We start from the raw sequence: 14,355 nt of genomic DNA on the forward strand, positions 1-14,355 counted from the left end.
AGGAGGTTGTAGCGAGGTGGGTGTCGGTCTCTTCTCCCAAGTAAGAAGTGATAGGACAAAAGGCAATGGCCTCAAGTTGTGCCAGGGGACGTTTAGATTGGATATTAGGAAAAACTTCTTCAACAAAAGGGTTGTCAAGCATTGGAACAGGCTGCCCAGGGAAGTGGTTGAGTCACCATCCCTGGAGGTGTTTAAAAGACTTGTAGATGTGGTGCTTAGGGACATGGTTTAGTGGTGGACTTGGCGGTGCTAGGTTAACAGTTGGACTTGATGATCTTAAAGGTCTTTTCCAACTTAAATGATTCTATGATTAATCAGAAAGCTTCAGCAGCTCATTAGCTCAGTGCACAGCACCTCACTAGGACAAATGTAGTTGAGTTTGTGGAGCTCATCTTCTACCCCTTCCATTCAGAAACCTTCCTGTAATGCTAATATGCATTAATTAATATTCATTAATCTATTGAACTATTAATATTAATTGAGCCACCCTTCATAACTGCATTTCCTTTTTTACTACAGTGGTACTCAGCTGCTACTCAAAACTTTATCCTCAGATTCCAGAGGATCAGTCATGTAAAAGTTCTGAAACACAATGAGAAGAAAACATGGATTTGTGTAGAGAGGAGTTACGAGATCCAGCTGAGACTGTCTATTCCCTATTTCTTGTAGGGGGTCTATTCTTACCATGTTTAAATTAGTCAAACATAGTCCTTAGATCTAGAGGATAAAAACTTATATTTCCAAGCTCTGCAGTTTATGCCACCTCTTATACCTTCCAACCTCATCTTGCTTTCAAAAAGACAGAATAACAAGGTGCAGAAAGTTTTACGTGCAGGAAGAAGTAGGAGAACATAGTAGAATACAGACAGACCAGCTCTCTGTTTCATGCTGTAATCTGTGGAACATGTTTTTGACTTAGCATGTAACAAGGAAAGGAACTTTCCCTTGGTCCTTGGGCAACAAAACAGCGAAGAACTCTTGGGTCATCCCACTGATGACATGCTTTGTAGCAGGCCAAATGTTAGTTGGGTTTTTGAGGTAGATGGTCAGGATGATTCAGCAGTTTGATTTCCACCATCATTGTTTGTGGGCAGCCTCAAAGTAGCAGGATTTGACTCTGTGAAACTCAGCTCTGCAGGTCAGTCTAATTTTTGGTGTTTCTGACAGCAGTACCAAACTCCTATTGATTTAAATGTGCTGTCACTTGGCACTTAGCCATGGACAGCACAATCCAGCCTTTCTGATTCTTCAGGGTGACCATATAGTTCTCTCTCCTGGGCCTAGGACGGACCGAAATCCTCCCACTCCATTGCCACAGCAGTTCCTCCCACACTGCTGGGACAGTGGGGCAGAGAACATGCCTTGCCCATTGCTACCGCAAGTGGGAGGAGAGAGGCCATAGCAGGCTCCTGCTGCTCCCTGAGCCCCCTGCTCCTGGAGCCACAGCCCTGGCAATGGGGCAGCGTTCCCTTTGTTCCCCTGTCCGGCCGGCTTCACCCTGAGGCCGCCAGCTGGAAAGCTCAGCTGTAGAGAATACCATCTCCATTATTGGAACTGTGCAGCTCTACCAGCCGTCTTGGCAACGAGGGAACATTTTCTGCCTTAATCCACACAGAGGTCAAATAGTTTCCTCTTGCAGCTCTCTTCCAAGAATCCCCTGGGAGCGAGCAAAGGGCCACATCCTACAGAGCTCCCTTGCAGAGACTCGACAGCGGTGAACACTGCGTGCGGGCCAGTGGCAATGCGCGGAGCCAAGCTGTTAGGGTCTCCCTCCCATTCACCCACATCACCAAGCACATTGCATGTGTGTGGATGACCTGGGTGAATTTTTCCTGTCAAGGTTTTCCAGGCAAGGCTGGTGGCTCTAGAACAAGCACATTTAGAGGAAAGCTGTTCTTTTTTTCAGATGAGAGAATTGTCAAGGGAGTTTAAGGAGCTGGGGCATCTAATTTCCACTGAATTTCAGTGGGATACCATCTAACACTCTTAGGCGCCTCTAAAATCCTAGTTTTGTTTTTAAGCTTTACGTCACCTTCTGCATGATCCATGCTTCTCTCTCAGACCCCTCACACAGTCTGGCCTTGCAAAAAACATTAATCTGTGGGAAGGCTTCAGGGACAAATACTTGGAGACCAATCTCTGATACTCCCAGAGCACAGGGTGTCCATTTGGCTACATACCACAGAGCTTGGTCTTTACAAATATCATTCTGCTATGGGTTGATTGCTGACATCTTTATCAGTCAGTTTTCCAAACTCCCTCAAGATTCATGTTTGTTTGAATGCTGTAAATATTAAATTCATTCTCAATAAGGAAACGAAACAGCCTCTGTCTCCTACAGATGTTTTTCTTGGGCACACACTCTTCCCTGCTCCCCACCGTAGCTCCTCCCCAGCTCCCCCCTCTGCTCCACTGCATGGAAGGTTTCCTGATTAGCACCGCTCCTTTCCTGCCGTGTAGCAAACCACAAGAAGTCCTCTGTTCACACTCCTTTCCTCATTTAGAGCTGTGTGTCCCATAGGACAGAGCAGAACACTTATGAAAGCTCCAGCATTATCAGCAAAGCTCTTGCAGCTACATCCTAACCTCCAATGGCCAGAGCAGGAAAGAAGCTGCCTCCTCCCTCCCAGACACGGTGCAAAGCAGCCAAAACCCTCCCATTGCTCTCACCTATGGAGCAGATACATACGGCTGCTTTATCCAAGTGCAACCGCATGATGCTGTTTTATCCATGTGCAACTGCATGACACAGATGCATCATCCTTCCAATTTGAGCATCATGGTTCAGAGTATCTAATAGCTGATGCAACTTCCAGGCTTGTTTTATTTCTCCTCTCTCTCTCATGTGGTAGACATTTACCCTTCATAAATTATCAGCTCCCACTATCTGAACCATGGAAAGGGGATAACTCTAAATTACTTCTCCTTCATCAGCAGCACTGATAACAATTTCTTTTCTGTTTTTTCTTTTGGCCTTTTCTTAATCTTACACTTCTCCAAATGAAATGGTATTAGAGTGATTGGAAATAGTCCTTTGCAAGAAGAGTTCGTTTCTGTCCTTTCTGGAACACAGCCTGGGAACTGTTCTTCTACTAATTATTTCATTATTGCACTGGTATTTCAGTATGTACCCAACAGTTTTTGGGTGATGAGAAATTTTTTACGTATCTGAATTCAATTAACTTTGTGATGGGCAAGAGAGGAGGCTGCAGGAAGCTGTTCAGCTGGTAGTCGTGGTGCAGTCCTGACAGTCTCATTGCACAGACATTAGTTATGCCTTACTTTTCTCTCTGATCTTCAGTACAACATAAACAAAATAAAGTAATAAGCCCAGGTGTCCTCATTTGTTTTAGTGCCATGAAGCTTTTGATTTAGGTGATTTTAGACACAGTAACAAAGGAATGGGAATCCAAACACAGATACTCGAAGGTACCTAAGCTGGCACCCAGAAGTATCTGCATGGAAATGGTGAGCTATGACACAGGACCTATAGAGCTTTGGATCTACTGCATGGCAGATTTATCAAATGTGTTTTGCCTGGAACATCTCCACATTTGCCTCCCTTTAAAGCAGAATATTTTGCTTCCTCAACAGGTGTCTACTGAGTCAAAATGTCTCAAAAAGGTCTCAGCGATGATGAGAAATTCCTCTTTGTGGACAAAAACTTCATTAACAACCCACTTGCCCAGGCTGACTGGTCAGCGAAGAGACTGGTTTGGATTCCATCAGAAAAACATGGATTTGAAGCAGCAAGTATCAAGGAAGAGAAAGGGGATGAGGTGACAGTTGAACTAGCAGAAAATGGAAAGAAAGTGACACTGAGCAAGGATGACATCCAGAAGATGAACCCTCCAAAGTTCTCCAAAGTGGAGGACATGGCAGAGCTGACTTGCCTCAATGAAGCTTCAGTGCTGCACAATCTAAGGGAGAGATACTTCTCAGGTTTAATTTATGTAAGTAGAATCAAACACGCACACGGCATTTCCTATTGCATGCTACCATGTCCCATCATGAACGAGGGGGATCCCACCCACTATCAGGGATAGAGTCCTTGCACGTAACACTGCCATGCAAGTACTGACCCCTCAGAAGTGACATCCCAAACCAAAAATGTATTTAGTTTACTTTACTTTATTCCCCATGACTCTCCTGCTTCTTGAATAATTGCTTCTTTGCATAATTAAAACACATGAAGGTTTCTTCCCCAAAGCTTGCTAATTCTGAAAGGATATTGTTGGCTTGGAAAGTACTCTCTGATAGCTGAGCAACACCTCAGTCCTGCTGCTTTAAAATAAATAAATCAATCAATAGGGACTTTTGAATGACTTCAATGTAAACCTGAACAAAGTTTCCAGTAACTTGCAAAAAGAACATATGGAAAAGCCAAGTCATGCAGTCTTTTCTCAGGCAAAACTCGCGCTGAAAGGCAGCTGACAAGTTCTGGTTTGGTGCGTACTTGAGTAAAACCTTATGTTTGAATAAATGAATAAACCCACTGGAATTCAAGTGAGAGTACTCATATGCTCCAGTGTGTTACTGAACTCAAGAAACCAATAAAACAAAACATTTTTTTTTTCCCTCCTTGTTGGTCAACTTACAGATCAGACAAGCCTGGACAAATTATAATCTTCTCTATGGTCATGTGAATTAGGGCCAAGGTTATTCTGTCTTCCAGTCCATACAAGCATATTAACACAAGCGTATTTTGATATTAATAACTCTGTGATCTATCCGCATGAACAGTAAGCAGACTGCACAGTAAGCAAGCTCAGAAAGTTTCCATGGAACTTAGCTGTTATCTTTGATTTTACATGGAGGATCCCTATGCTGTGCTGCAGAAAAGTATTCTACAGTTTCAATCTACAAAAATTTTACTTGCATGACACACCACTGATGAGTGAAAGAAAGTACAGAGCTTAAGTAACAAGGTTTTAGGAGCAGGAGTAGAGCTCATTATTAATATGAGGAATGCTAAATTGGAAAGTAGGAAGTGAAGCAGAAAAGAAGATAGTTATGTATAGTACAACAAAGGAACTATTTAATTGTTATGCATAACTTAAAAGAGCTAAGCTCAATATCTTTCCTTCAGGAACGTACTAAAATGCACATCAGATTCCTGAAAGAAGCTAGACTTTCCATCTTTTCAGTATTTGAGTTTATTGGATTTTAAGTTTGCAGGTGAACATATGGACCTATGTGCTATTATATCAGAACATGCAGCATTAATTACTAAAATGGAATTTGTCTGAAAATGTTGTGCATTATTGCAAGATCTAAAAAGAATTACTAGAATAATAGTGGGATAAAATGTGTGGGGTTTCTTTGTTGTTGTTCTCAGCGACACTCTGCATAGATGTTCCAGGATTCCCAATATGTTTACTTTGTGGAACTTTCACTTTCTAAAGGAAGAGGAAATTAGTTTTAAAAAGTGGATAATGCAATTAGAAAGCAAAGAATTTTTCATGGAGACATAAATGGAAGTGTATCTGAAATTAAGTTTTCTTTCTGAAGAGACTAGATTTTAAGTGGTAGTAAATTAACAGTTATAAAGAAATTATTTTGACTTGTATTACAACAAGTTATTAGTAGTTTCAGTAATGAAAAACTGCTTAAAACTGTCCAGCCTTACAAAGTGCCCTGCTAGATACTGTCATACCTTTAACAAAAAAAAAAAAAAAAAAAATTCAATAGGGGGCATCTAAACAGAATTTGAGGTTTTGTTCTCATCCACTTCCAAAACTAACTGTAAACAACCATCTCCCGGCTTTGCCATGCAATGCCTACATTGCCTCCCTTGGAGTCCCACACATACAACGAAAATGTGACCTTAACATTTTCCTCTTTAGAGGAAAATGACACTGACACAAATGGGGATTCCCAATTCTGCTAAAGAAAAAAGTCAACCTAGCTCCTAGCTTGAGGGGGGGGGAGGGGGAGCAGAAATCAAATCATCTGCCCCTTGCATTTATATTAAACATTATTAAATAAAAAGATTCAGTGCAGAAATTCATAAAGCGACTGTACACTGGACAAACACCTTGGTCTTTTTCTTCATCACAGATAATTAAGAAAGAAGAGCAAGCACTGCGTTGCCACTAACTCATGTTTCACATTGCTCAGAACAGAATCTGCCTTGTCCACACACAAATTAGACCAAAAGTTATTATGTAAACACAAATAAAATAGCAACACAAGTTCAGTGGATTTGAGAGTAGAGTTTCTTGTGCCGGTACTCTAGGCACTACTAATTCCGTCTTTGCTTAACAGTGCAAAATGCTTTCTTGAATACAGAAAACTATATACGCATATTGGAACCAGAGGTGGGATTCTTCCGCCCAGACGTAGGCTTTTACAACGTAGATGTGCGTATTTGTGCCAGTCTCTCTTAAATACTCATCAGCAGTGACTGTCCAAGGGACACACAAGCTCAGCACTCTTATGGACACTATCCTTAAGATACCTCAAACCATGTTCTCTCTCCAGACCCTCTAGGGAGAGATATGGCCATGGGTCCCCCTCTCTGGGCAGACCGTGCCCCAAGGAGAATGATTTAAAGCATGGAAACTTCAAACCCCCCACTTTCAATCACACGCTTAGCCAACTGGCTTGCTTATCTTCAAAATATCACATACTTTAATTGGTTTTCCCCAAATCCTTGCAAAGCAGATACCTAGAACTACAATCGGTGAAACCAAGAGGTCTTGTTCAACTTTCCCGAGGTGAGAGAAGGTATCAGTCACAGCCCAGTTAGAAATGGGGATTCCTGAACTTCATCAGCTCAGGCTTTTGCCCTGCCTTAGTAACCTGCTTCTTGTGCCTCAAAGTTAGTTCTTCAAAGGTATGTTAACTGTATGCCTGGGTGTGCAAACAGCCCTGCATGTGGCAATTCAGGCAAATGCCTATAAATCTCAGGGAAGGGCAGCCTGAATAATTTCCTGAATTGGAAATTTACTCTCCTATTATTTTATTTACTTGGTTGGGAATGATTAGTTGAGTGCATACAGTAAATCTATTTCTGCTGAAAATAAAGGCCTTGCTATCCTTTCCTTAAGAGCCCTGATAGTCATTCTAGGATTAAAAACTGCCAGTTTTCAAGTATATTGTCCCTGCAGCACTAAAGTTCGTTTTGACACAATTAGCACATTCTGAACTCCAGCGTCAATGAAAATCCACAACAATAAGCCACCACCCACAACAACAAGGGTTTTAGCTTGGGGATATTGAGAACTGGCAAAGATCTTGAGCTTGATTTTCTTGTTATCTGACTTGAGACCATGGAAACACATGAGAGAGGTCCTCATCGTCCCTGCAGCACTAAAGTTCGTTTTGACACAATTAGCACATTCTGAACTCCAGCGTCAATGAAAATCCGGCACAGTAATTCTCTACCTTCCATATCAAGGGTTTTAGCTTGGGGATATTGAGAACTGGCAAAGATCTTGAGCTTGATTTTCTTGTTATCTGACTTGAGACCATGGAAACACATGAGAGAGGTCCTCATCACCACCCAGAGCACCCCAGACGTTCTCCTGCCCAGCGTGGAGCACCCAACCTGCTCCTCACTGCTGGAGGCTGATGGATGCTCTCACCGTGTTTGCCGAATACCATATAAAGCACTCAGGCTGTGCTGAGACCGTGTTGTGCCATTTCCTATTATGGTCAGGAAAGGGAAATCCCTGTGCCCAGAGCCAAGCCTCCCAGATGCTGTTTTACAGTCCTGCACTGCAGTGCTTCCTATGGGGGAACCGAGGCAGCTTCAGCCATCCTTGGACACAGCCCTGAGATTAAGGCAATGCAGCAGCTGCACGCCACAAAGCACTCACTCACACAGCACAGCAATAAAAAAAAAAAAAAAAAATCCAGACCCCCTTATGCCGAAGTTAGAAAGAACATAATTTCATTATTTCAGTTTTTTTAAACTGGCATGGTTTTAAAATTAACAGCCATAGGCCAGCTTAAATATCCCAATACCCCTGCAATTATAATCTCCTAAATTTGTAATTTTTTATTTTGGGGTTTTAATTTTTTTTTTTTTTTTTTAATGAGAAACCCTTGCAAACTGCTTACTTTTAGTAACTGTTTGTGATATATGGTTCACCATCTGTTATCATATGCTATTATTTCTGCTCCCAGTTCAATAGCTGAAGCTTTCCAAAATAAAGGAGAATTTAAAAAAAACTAACAAAACCTGGATTAAAAGCTATCAGCTGGTAGCCAATGTTCTTGTTTGTTTATGTATATATTTTTATATGAATACCTTAATTAAACTGTAAACAGAAACCACAATTTTTGTTAAATTTCTTACAGAAATAGTCATGTAGTGAAGGCGTGACTATTCTGTTAAGACATCTATTTGGAACTTGAGTAATTTTTTTTTTCCAAGGACTCTCATCAGTCACGATTGTTATATGGTGTCCATATAATCTTTTTTTAAAAGCTTTCTTCTAACATCAGTCCAAGCTTCTTACCTAGGATTTCAGCGTACAAAATTTGACACCTACCTGAGCAGAGGACATACTCTGGTATGAAAAAACACATATAAAGAAATATTATGAAGTATTACAGTTGTTACATCATCGCAGATAAGGGTGATTCACTATGTACTGAAAATAACTGAAGTCAAGAAGCTCTAACATCAGATCAAAGCATGGCGTTGCTACAGATTGCTAAATTCACATACTTTCTAGCAGTTTGCTTATTAGAAATAATTATTAGTGCACTTGGAAACCACCCATACACATACATTCAGAAATCACTGCTTCATTTGTTACACTAGGCAGAATACAAAAGAGTGTTATTTGCTAAAATCCTGTTAGTTCAATGCAGCTGATGCCTGTGTTTCCCAGACTAGACATGGCACATGATACTAATTCCGGTTTTTATTTGAATTTCCTTGCAGACTTATTCAGGTCTCTTCTGCGTGGTGATAAATCCATACAAACAGCTGCCTATTTATTCAGAGAAGATTATTGACATGTACAAGGGAAAGAAGAGGCACGAGATGCCACCCCACATCTACGCTATCGCGGACACAGCCTACAGGAGCATGATGCAAGGTAGGCGAGTTTAATGCTACAGTTCTTAGAAATTGCTGCACAGTAACATGGGAGAAAACACCTTGTAACTCCACATGTGCTCCTGCAAGAAGCACAGCCAGAAAAGATCTGTTATGGAGGGCAACACGGGCTTTCTAGAAGTTTCAGAGGAATTCTTTGGCAGGAACGGCAGTCCACAAACACTGTGACTCAAAAAGGAAAAACAATCCTTTTACCCATCTGTGTCGAGGCATGTGGGAAGGTTTCAAAGTCAAGCAAATAGTTTTGGCAAATACGGGCATGGAAAATGCTCCCTCTCCACCAGCGGAGACTATTCCAAAGTTAGCTGCTAGCGCTGCTGGATCTGTCAGCATTGCTCCTCTCTCCCCCCGCCCCCAGCAAAGCAAACTGAAATGATGTTTTGGGGCTACTTTCATTACAGTCTAATGCTTTGGAGCCCTAAGTTGCGATGGGCTCTGTTTTCTAACAATAACTGCAATGAGCAGCAATAGGAAAGCAGTCAGGCCCCAAATGATGCAAACAAAACCTTTGAAATTCACAGCGCTCTCCTCCTTCTGCAGTCACTACTGAGCCCCCAGCAAAGCAAACTGAAATGATGTTTTGGGGCTACTTTCATTACAGTCTAATGCTTTGGAGCCCTAAGTTGCGATGGGCTCTGTTTTCTAACAATAACTGCAATGAGCAGCAATAGGAAAGCAGTCAGGCCCCAAATGATGCAAACAAAACCTTTGAAATTCACAGCGCTCTCCTCCTTCTGCAGTCACTACTGACAGACTAAGGGGTTTTTGCTCTAGGGAAAAAAAATCATAAATTTAGGGATGAAAAAGCTATAGCGATGAATGTATGAGGCTGCAACACCTACAGACTACAGGGACACGACCCGTTGCCATCTCGCAGCGATGGTGCTTCAGGAAACCAAGAGTCTGCAAAATGCTTTGAAATTTAAATGCCCTCATTAGGGGCCTGATCCTGCAGAAATTCTGGCTATTCTATGGCTCAGCAATGTTCGCAGGCTTGGCCCTAATGCCTAGGGCTTCCCAGTTTGGAGCTTAAGGATTTAAGGGTTTAGGGCTTATGGGTTTTAGATCTGACTGGGGAAAACAATAAACAGCATCTAGAAACTTCAGTTTAGCAGCTAGAACAGTACCCGGTACCGATTTCTTTGTAATAATTACATACATACACAGGACAGTGATTGTTACTGAGAAATTAATCCATTCAAAACCACTTCACACTTCATCTGATTATGCAAATGAAATTACACAGCATTTCTCCAGGTGCACAGCACATTGTGATCACAAGGATTGCTGTACTCCTGTACTTGTTCTACTTGAAATATGAACCTGGTGAGTTTACTAGAAGTTACAAGTAGTCAGTTTGGCATATCATAATTAATTGCTATTTTCTAAACCAAGACTTGGACTAGACAAAGTCCTTCCCCACAATGAAAACAAGATCATCTCACATGTGATAGGCTTCCGGGCAGTCTAAATCGCCCGACCCCAGGCAGGCTTCTACTGAGTGCAAATACCAATCAAATCCCTGTCATTTTGGTACAAGTACTATATATACAAACACACACACACACACACCCCAATGGTGATTGATATCAAAGGTCTTTCCCCCAAAGAAGTCCCAAGTGCTCATATGTACTAACTGTAATGCTAACAAAATAATCCAAATAACAAAATCCTTAGAACTTCTGAAGATTAAACTCCTGAAGATTATTTACTTATTTGATTCCCTAATTATAACTTAGGTTCCTCACTTTAGAATCATACATTTTCAGATATACGAGTATTCAAAATATAGTTAATTCAACTCTAAACCCAGAGCACTAGGTATCTATGTTACAATATCAACCTTTTTTCTTCCTACGGCTTATATGACATTTCTTTTCTGGAGCTATTTCAGTTCCTTTATTTGAGTGCATCCCAGAAGGCAGAGCTACAGTGCAGCAGAGAAAACAGACCTTCCTCCTTACTGTAACAGCAGAGTTATTCATGAAGACAGGCACATAAAATACGTTAGGACTGAGGGGGCAGGTGCTTTTAGAATAACATGATTCAGTAAATATCATTTTTGATGTAACCACAGTTACAAGAAACTTACTTGGCATAAGCTCATCCCACTAAGCCACAGTCACATATCTGTCTTCTAGATCATCTCTTGAACTCTGTGCTCTGCATCCAGCACTGTCCAGGGCCCTGAGCAGGCCCTGAAGTCAGAACAGTCTTCTTTCCTCAGATCCTTTATTTAAGCAGCAAGCCTTGCAGGGGAGCTCTGCAAGAAGCTTCTGGCTCCTGCAGGTCATTAGCAGTGTTCCCTTCATTCAGCTGTGCAGAATACTGCTACTTGTCCCTAAAAATGGGATGGGGAAAAGCAACTAGGAAAGGGCTACAAGCTCTCTGCAGGAAAGAGAAAAAAACGTAATACTACAGCCTATGCTGAAACAGGAGAATTGTTTTGGCCTGAAAGTACATGAGTTTTCTGCTTAACATGAAACTAGTATCAGCATAGATCAGCCTGATCTCAGCAGCATAAGGACCTCTTTCACTCTTCCTCTCTCTGATTGTCTCCTGTCCTTCCTAACATGCACTCCCAAGCAGCGATGAAGCCGCTGGAGCTGGCTTACCCTTCGCTGTGGTCATTAACTGCACCTAGAACAGCCTGAGTTCGGCTGTGACTCCCAGGCTGGGTGCGGGGAAGAGGAGGCAGCAAGAGTGCATGCTTCTTTCTATTCACTTTTTTGGTGCTCGTAATAATTTCCTGGCCCCACCAACTCTTGGGGAAGCTTTACACCTCATTATTCATGTGCCCCCTCTGCAAGGAATTCTTCTTGACAGCAGAGAGGAGGGGGAGAGCAAGTAGAAAGAAAAGAGGAGGGAATAGATCATCAGTTGAACCTTTACGAGAATGCTCTTCCACCGCCTCCCATCCTAACCACGCACAGCTGGCACGGCAGCTGGGGAGCGGTCCCACAAGAGTTTGCATCACAAGCCCAGGACACCCACGCTTTACTTGCTTATTTACTTTCACATGCCATTTTGGAGGCTCTCCATCTCTGAAGAGGGCCCCAGTTGGTTTTAAAGCCATGCTTTTGTTTGTAAAAACATACTCATGTTTTGTGCATAAAACTAAACCAAACCTCAAAATAACTCTAGTTATTCAGCCAAATTGTATTCACATTGGAGTGGTGAAAGTGGGTGTCAACATGATTGTGTGTGTGTATGCATGCAACACGTATAGACATGGAGAGTTTCATAGTTTTTTGTAAGCATATTTGCAAATGGAACATAAACAAAAATTCTTACTCATAAACATGGATCAGGGCAGTGAATGTTTTCCTTGTGAAATTTCAGTATTGCTCCTTATCTGGGAAACTTGCATAGTTTCTTCTTGCCAAAGTAAAATAGATCTTAGATTCATGAGACTGAAGAATTACGTTCCGGTACTTCATGACCAGGGCCACTTGGCCAAGAGCAATCAGTTTGTTCAGATGTCTCAGGGAGCCTTTATCTTTTGGTAAATCAAGCCTCGATGTCTGCAGATCGCTGGTCCTATTGCAGGCTCATCATCTGGGAATCACAGCCCTTCACATTCTCACCCTCTCCTCTGTTGGCACACAGATCCAGCAAAAAACATGAGCTGTGCACACTGCACTCCTCCTCTGCTTTAGAGACTTGGTTAATGTATTCATTAGGGATGATGCTTAAGTCCCATCTAAGTTGTTCTGGTAATAACAGTTAACAGAAATCAGATAATTGGAGTTTCTTCCAAATATGCAGAAAAGCTGACATCTCACAGGACACGGGAATTAACAGAGATGTTGGCTGGGCAGAGATAAAATTTCCACTGTTTCAAGTGGTTCCAAGCACTTAAAACTCTTACAAATCACAGTCATGCTGTCTCATGCTCAAACCGGGGGGCTTGTTGAATCTACTGATTACCACGTCACTAACGTAGTATGATTATTGCCCAGGCACAGTCACTGACGCTCATTTCCAGCCAGAACAAGAATAAACTTTATCCACTTTAGTTTTCTTTAATCTAAAAGCCTAAGAGAATATAATATTCCACGAGAGCATTTTGTGTGTGTATCTGTGCCCAGGAGCTACCACACTGAACTGGGCCCCACTGACTGTCTTTACAGACAAGCTAACTGACTACTACTACACTTAGAGACTGCAATCGTAAAAAATCACCCTATGCTTCTGCACCCACCTCTCTCTCCTGTGTTTCGGATGAACTAGCTCCCCAGTGGCACAGCTACCACACGAAGGGCTCGCCCCCCTCATTCCAGCTCTTGCACTGCCAGCACCAGTCTTCATGCAGTCATGACACAAAACTGCTCCAGGAGAAAACCACCCCTGCTTTTTGCTGAATCAGTTTTAAGGTGGGTCACCCCTGCCTGGTGCCCAGTGCGGCTGCATGAACGCTGGGCGCAGCAGCAAGGAGAGGGCAGTGCAGGCCAGGGAAGAGGAGCTGGAGGTGGGTGGATGAGTTCTTCCTGCAGCACTGCCGGCTTCCAGTGACGATGGAGCTGAGACACCGGTCCAGTAGGGATGAGTAATTCTGTTGCCTTCTGCATCTTCCCTGCTCGCAGCAAACAGCAAATAAGTGATAAACAATACAAATGTGAAAAGTCAGGTTATGTAGCAGTAGTAGTAGATATAAGTTTCCATGTGGATGATTAGGCTTTTATTAAGTTCTCTGGCAATAAATCATCACGGAGAAGATATATTACGGCTTTCTGCAGATTCAAGAAGGTTATCTATTTTCTGCAAAGCCATTTTTATGCAAGCTTGAGTTAAAGATGGAAAAACAAACAACCTGGTAGTTACTGGGAGGTATGGGAGGGAAACACAGTTCCCAAGATCTTAGAAAAGGAGGCTGCTGTGAAAAGCCATCTGTTTACTGTGTCCTCAGTAGGACTGTACAGAAATGTCCCCTTTAGGCAGTGTAGTTATTAACAAATGTAAAGAAGCAGTAAACGAGTGTTGGAACATGGTTTCAGTCTGTTTTTTTCCTTTTATGGTAAAGCTGCCAACTTGCTGCTTCATTGTGATAAACCATCTGATTTTGTTTGTGATTAAGCAGAGCTAGCTGGTCTATCAAGAACAGAAGGGCATATGATTCTTACAAGCAATCTGGAGGTGTTTGGAGAAAAAGCTAAGCAGATTCCAGGAAAAAAAAAGTCAACTGCATGTTTAGGAAAGCTGGTGGGTTTTAGAATGTAAATGTAGATCTCTATGCTATTAACAAATTGAGGAGAAAATTAAAAAATGTCCAAAACATC

At 42.0% G+C, this 14,355-nt stretch overlaps 1 protein-coding gene across 1 annotated transcript in view; it reads left to right on the top strand.

Moving 5' to 3' along the window:
- Positions 1 to 14,355, top strand: part of MYH11 (myosin heavy chain 11) — a 65,315-nt gene that overhangs the window by 3,664 nt on the left and 47,296 nt on the right. Inside the window, exons 2-3 of the mRNA XM_009281630.1 lie at positions 3,595 to 3,953; positions 8,900 to 9,056. Coding sequence (XP_009279905.1) covers positions 3,612 to 3,953; positions 8,900 to 9,056 — 499 coding nt within the window. The 5' untranslated portion in view covers positions 3,595 to 3,611. The remainder of the gene's footprint in view (positions 1 to 3,594; positions 3,954 to 8,899; positions 9,057 to 14,355) is intronic.

The sequence above is a fragment of the Aptenodytes forsteri genome, unplaced genomic scaffold (genome assembly GCF_000699145.1).
Source record: "Aptenodytes forsteri isolate BGI_AS27 unplaced genomic scaffold, ASM69914v1 Scaffold84, whole genome shotgun sequence".
NCBI classification, from domain to species: Eukaryota; Metazoa; Chordata; class Aves; order Sphenisciformes; family Spheniscidae; genus Aptenodytes; species Aptenodytes forsteri.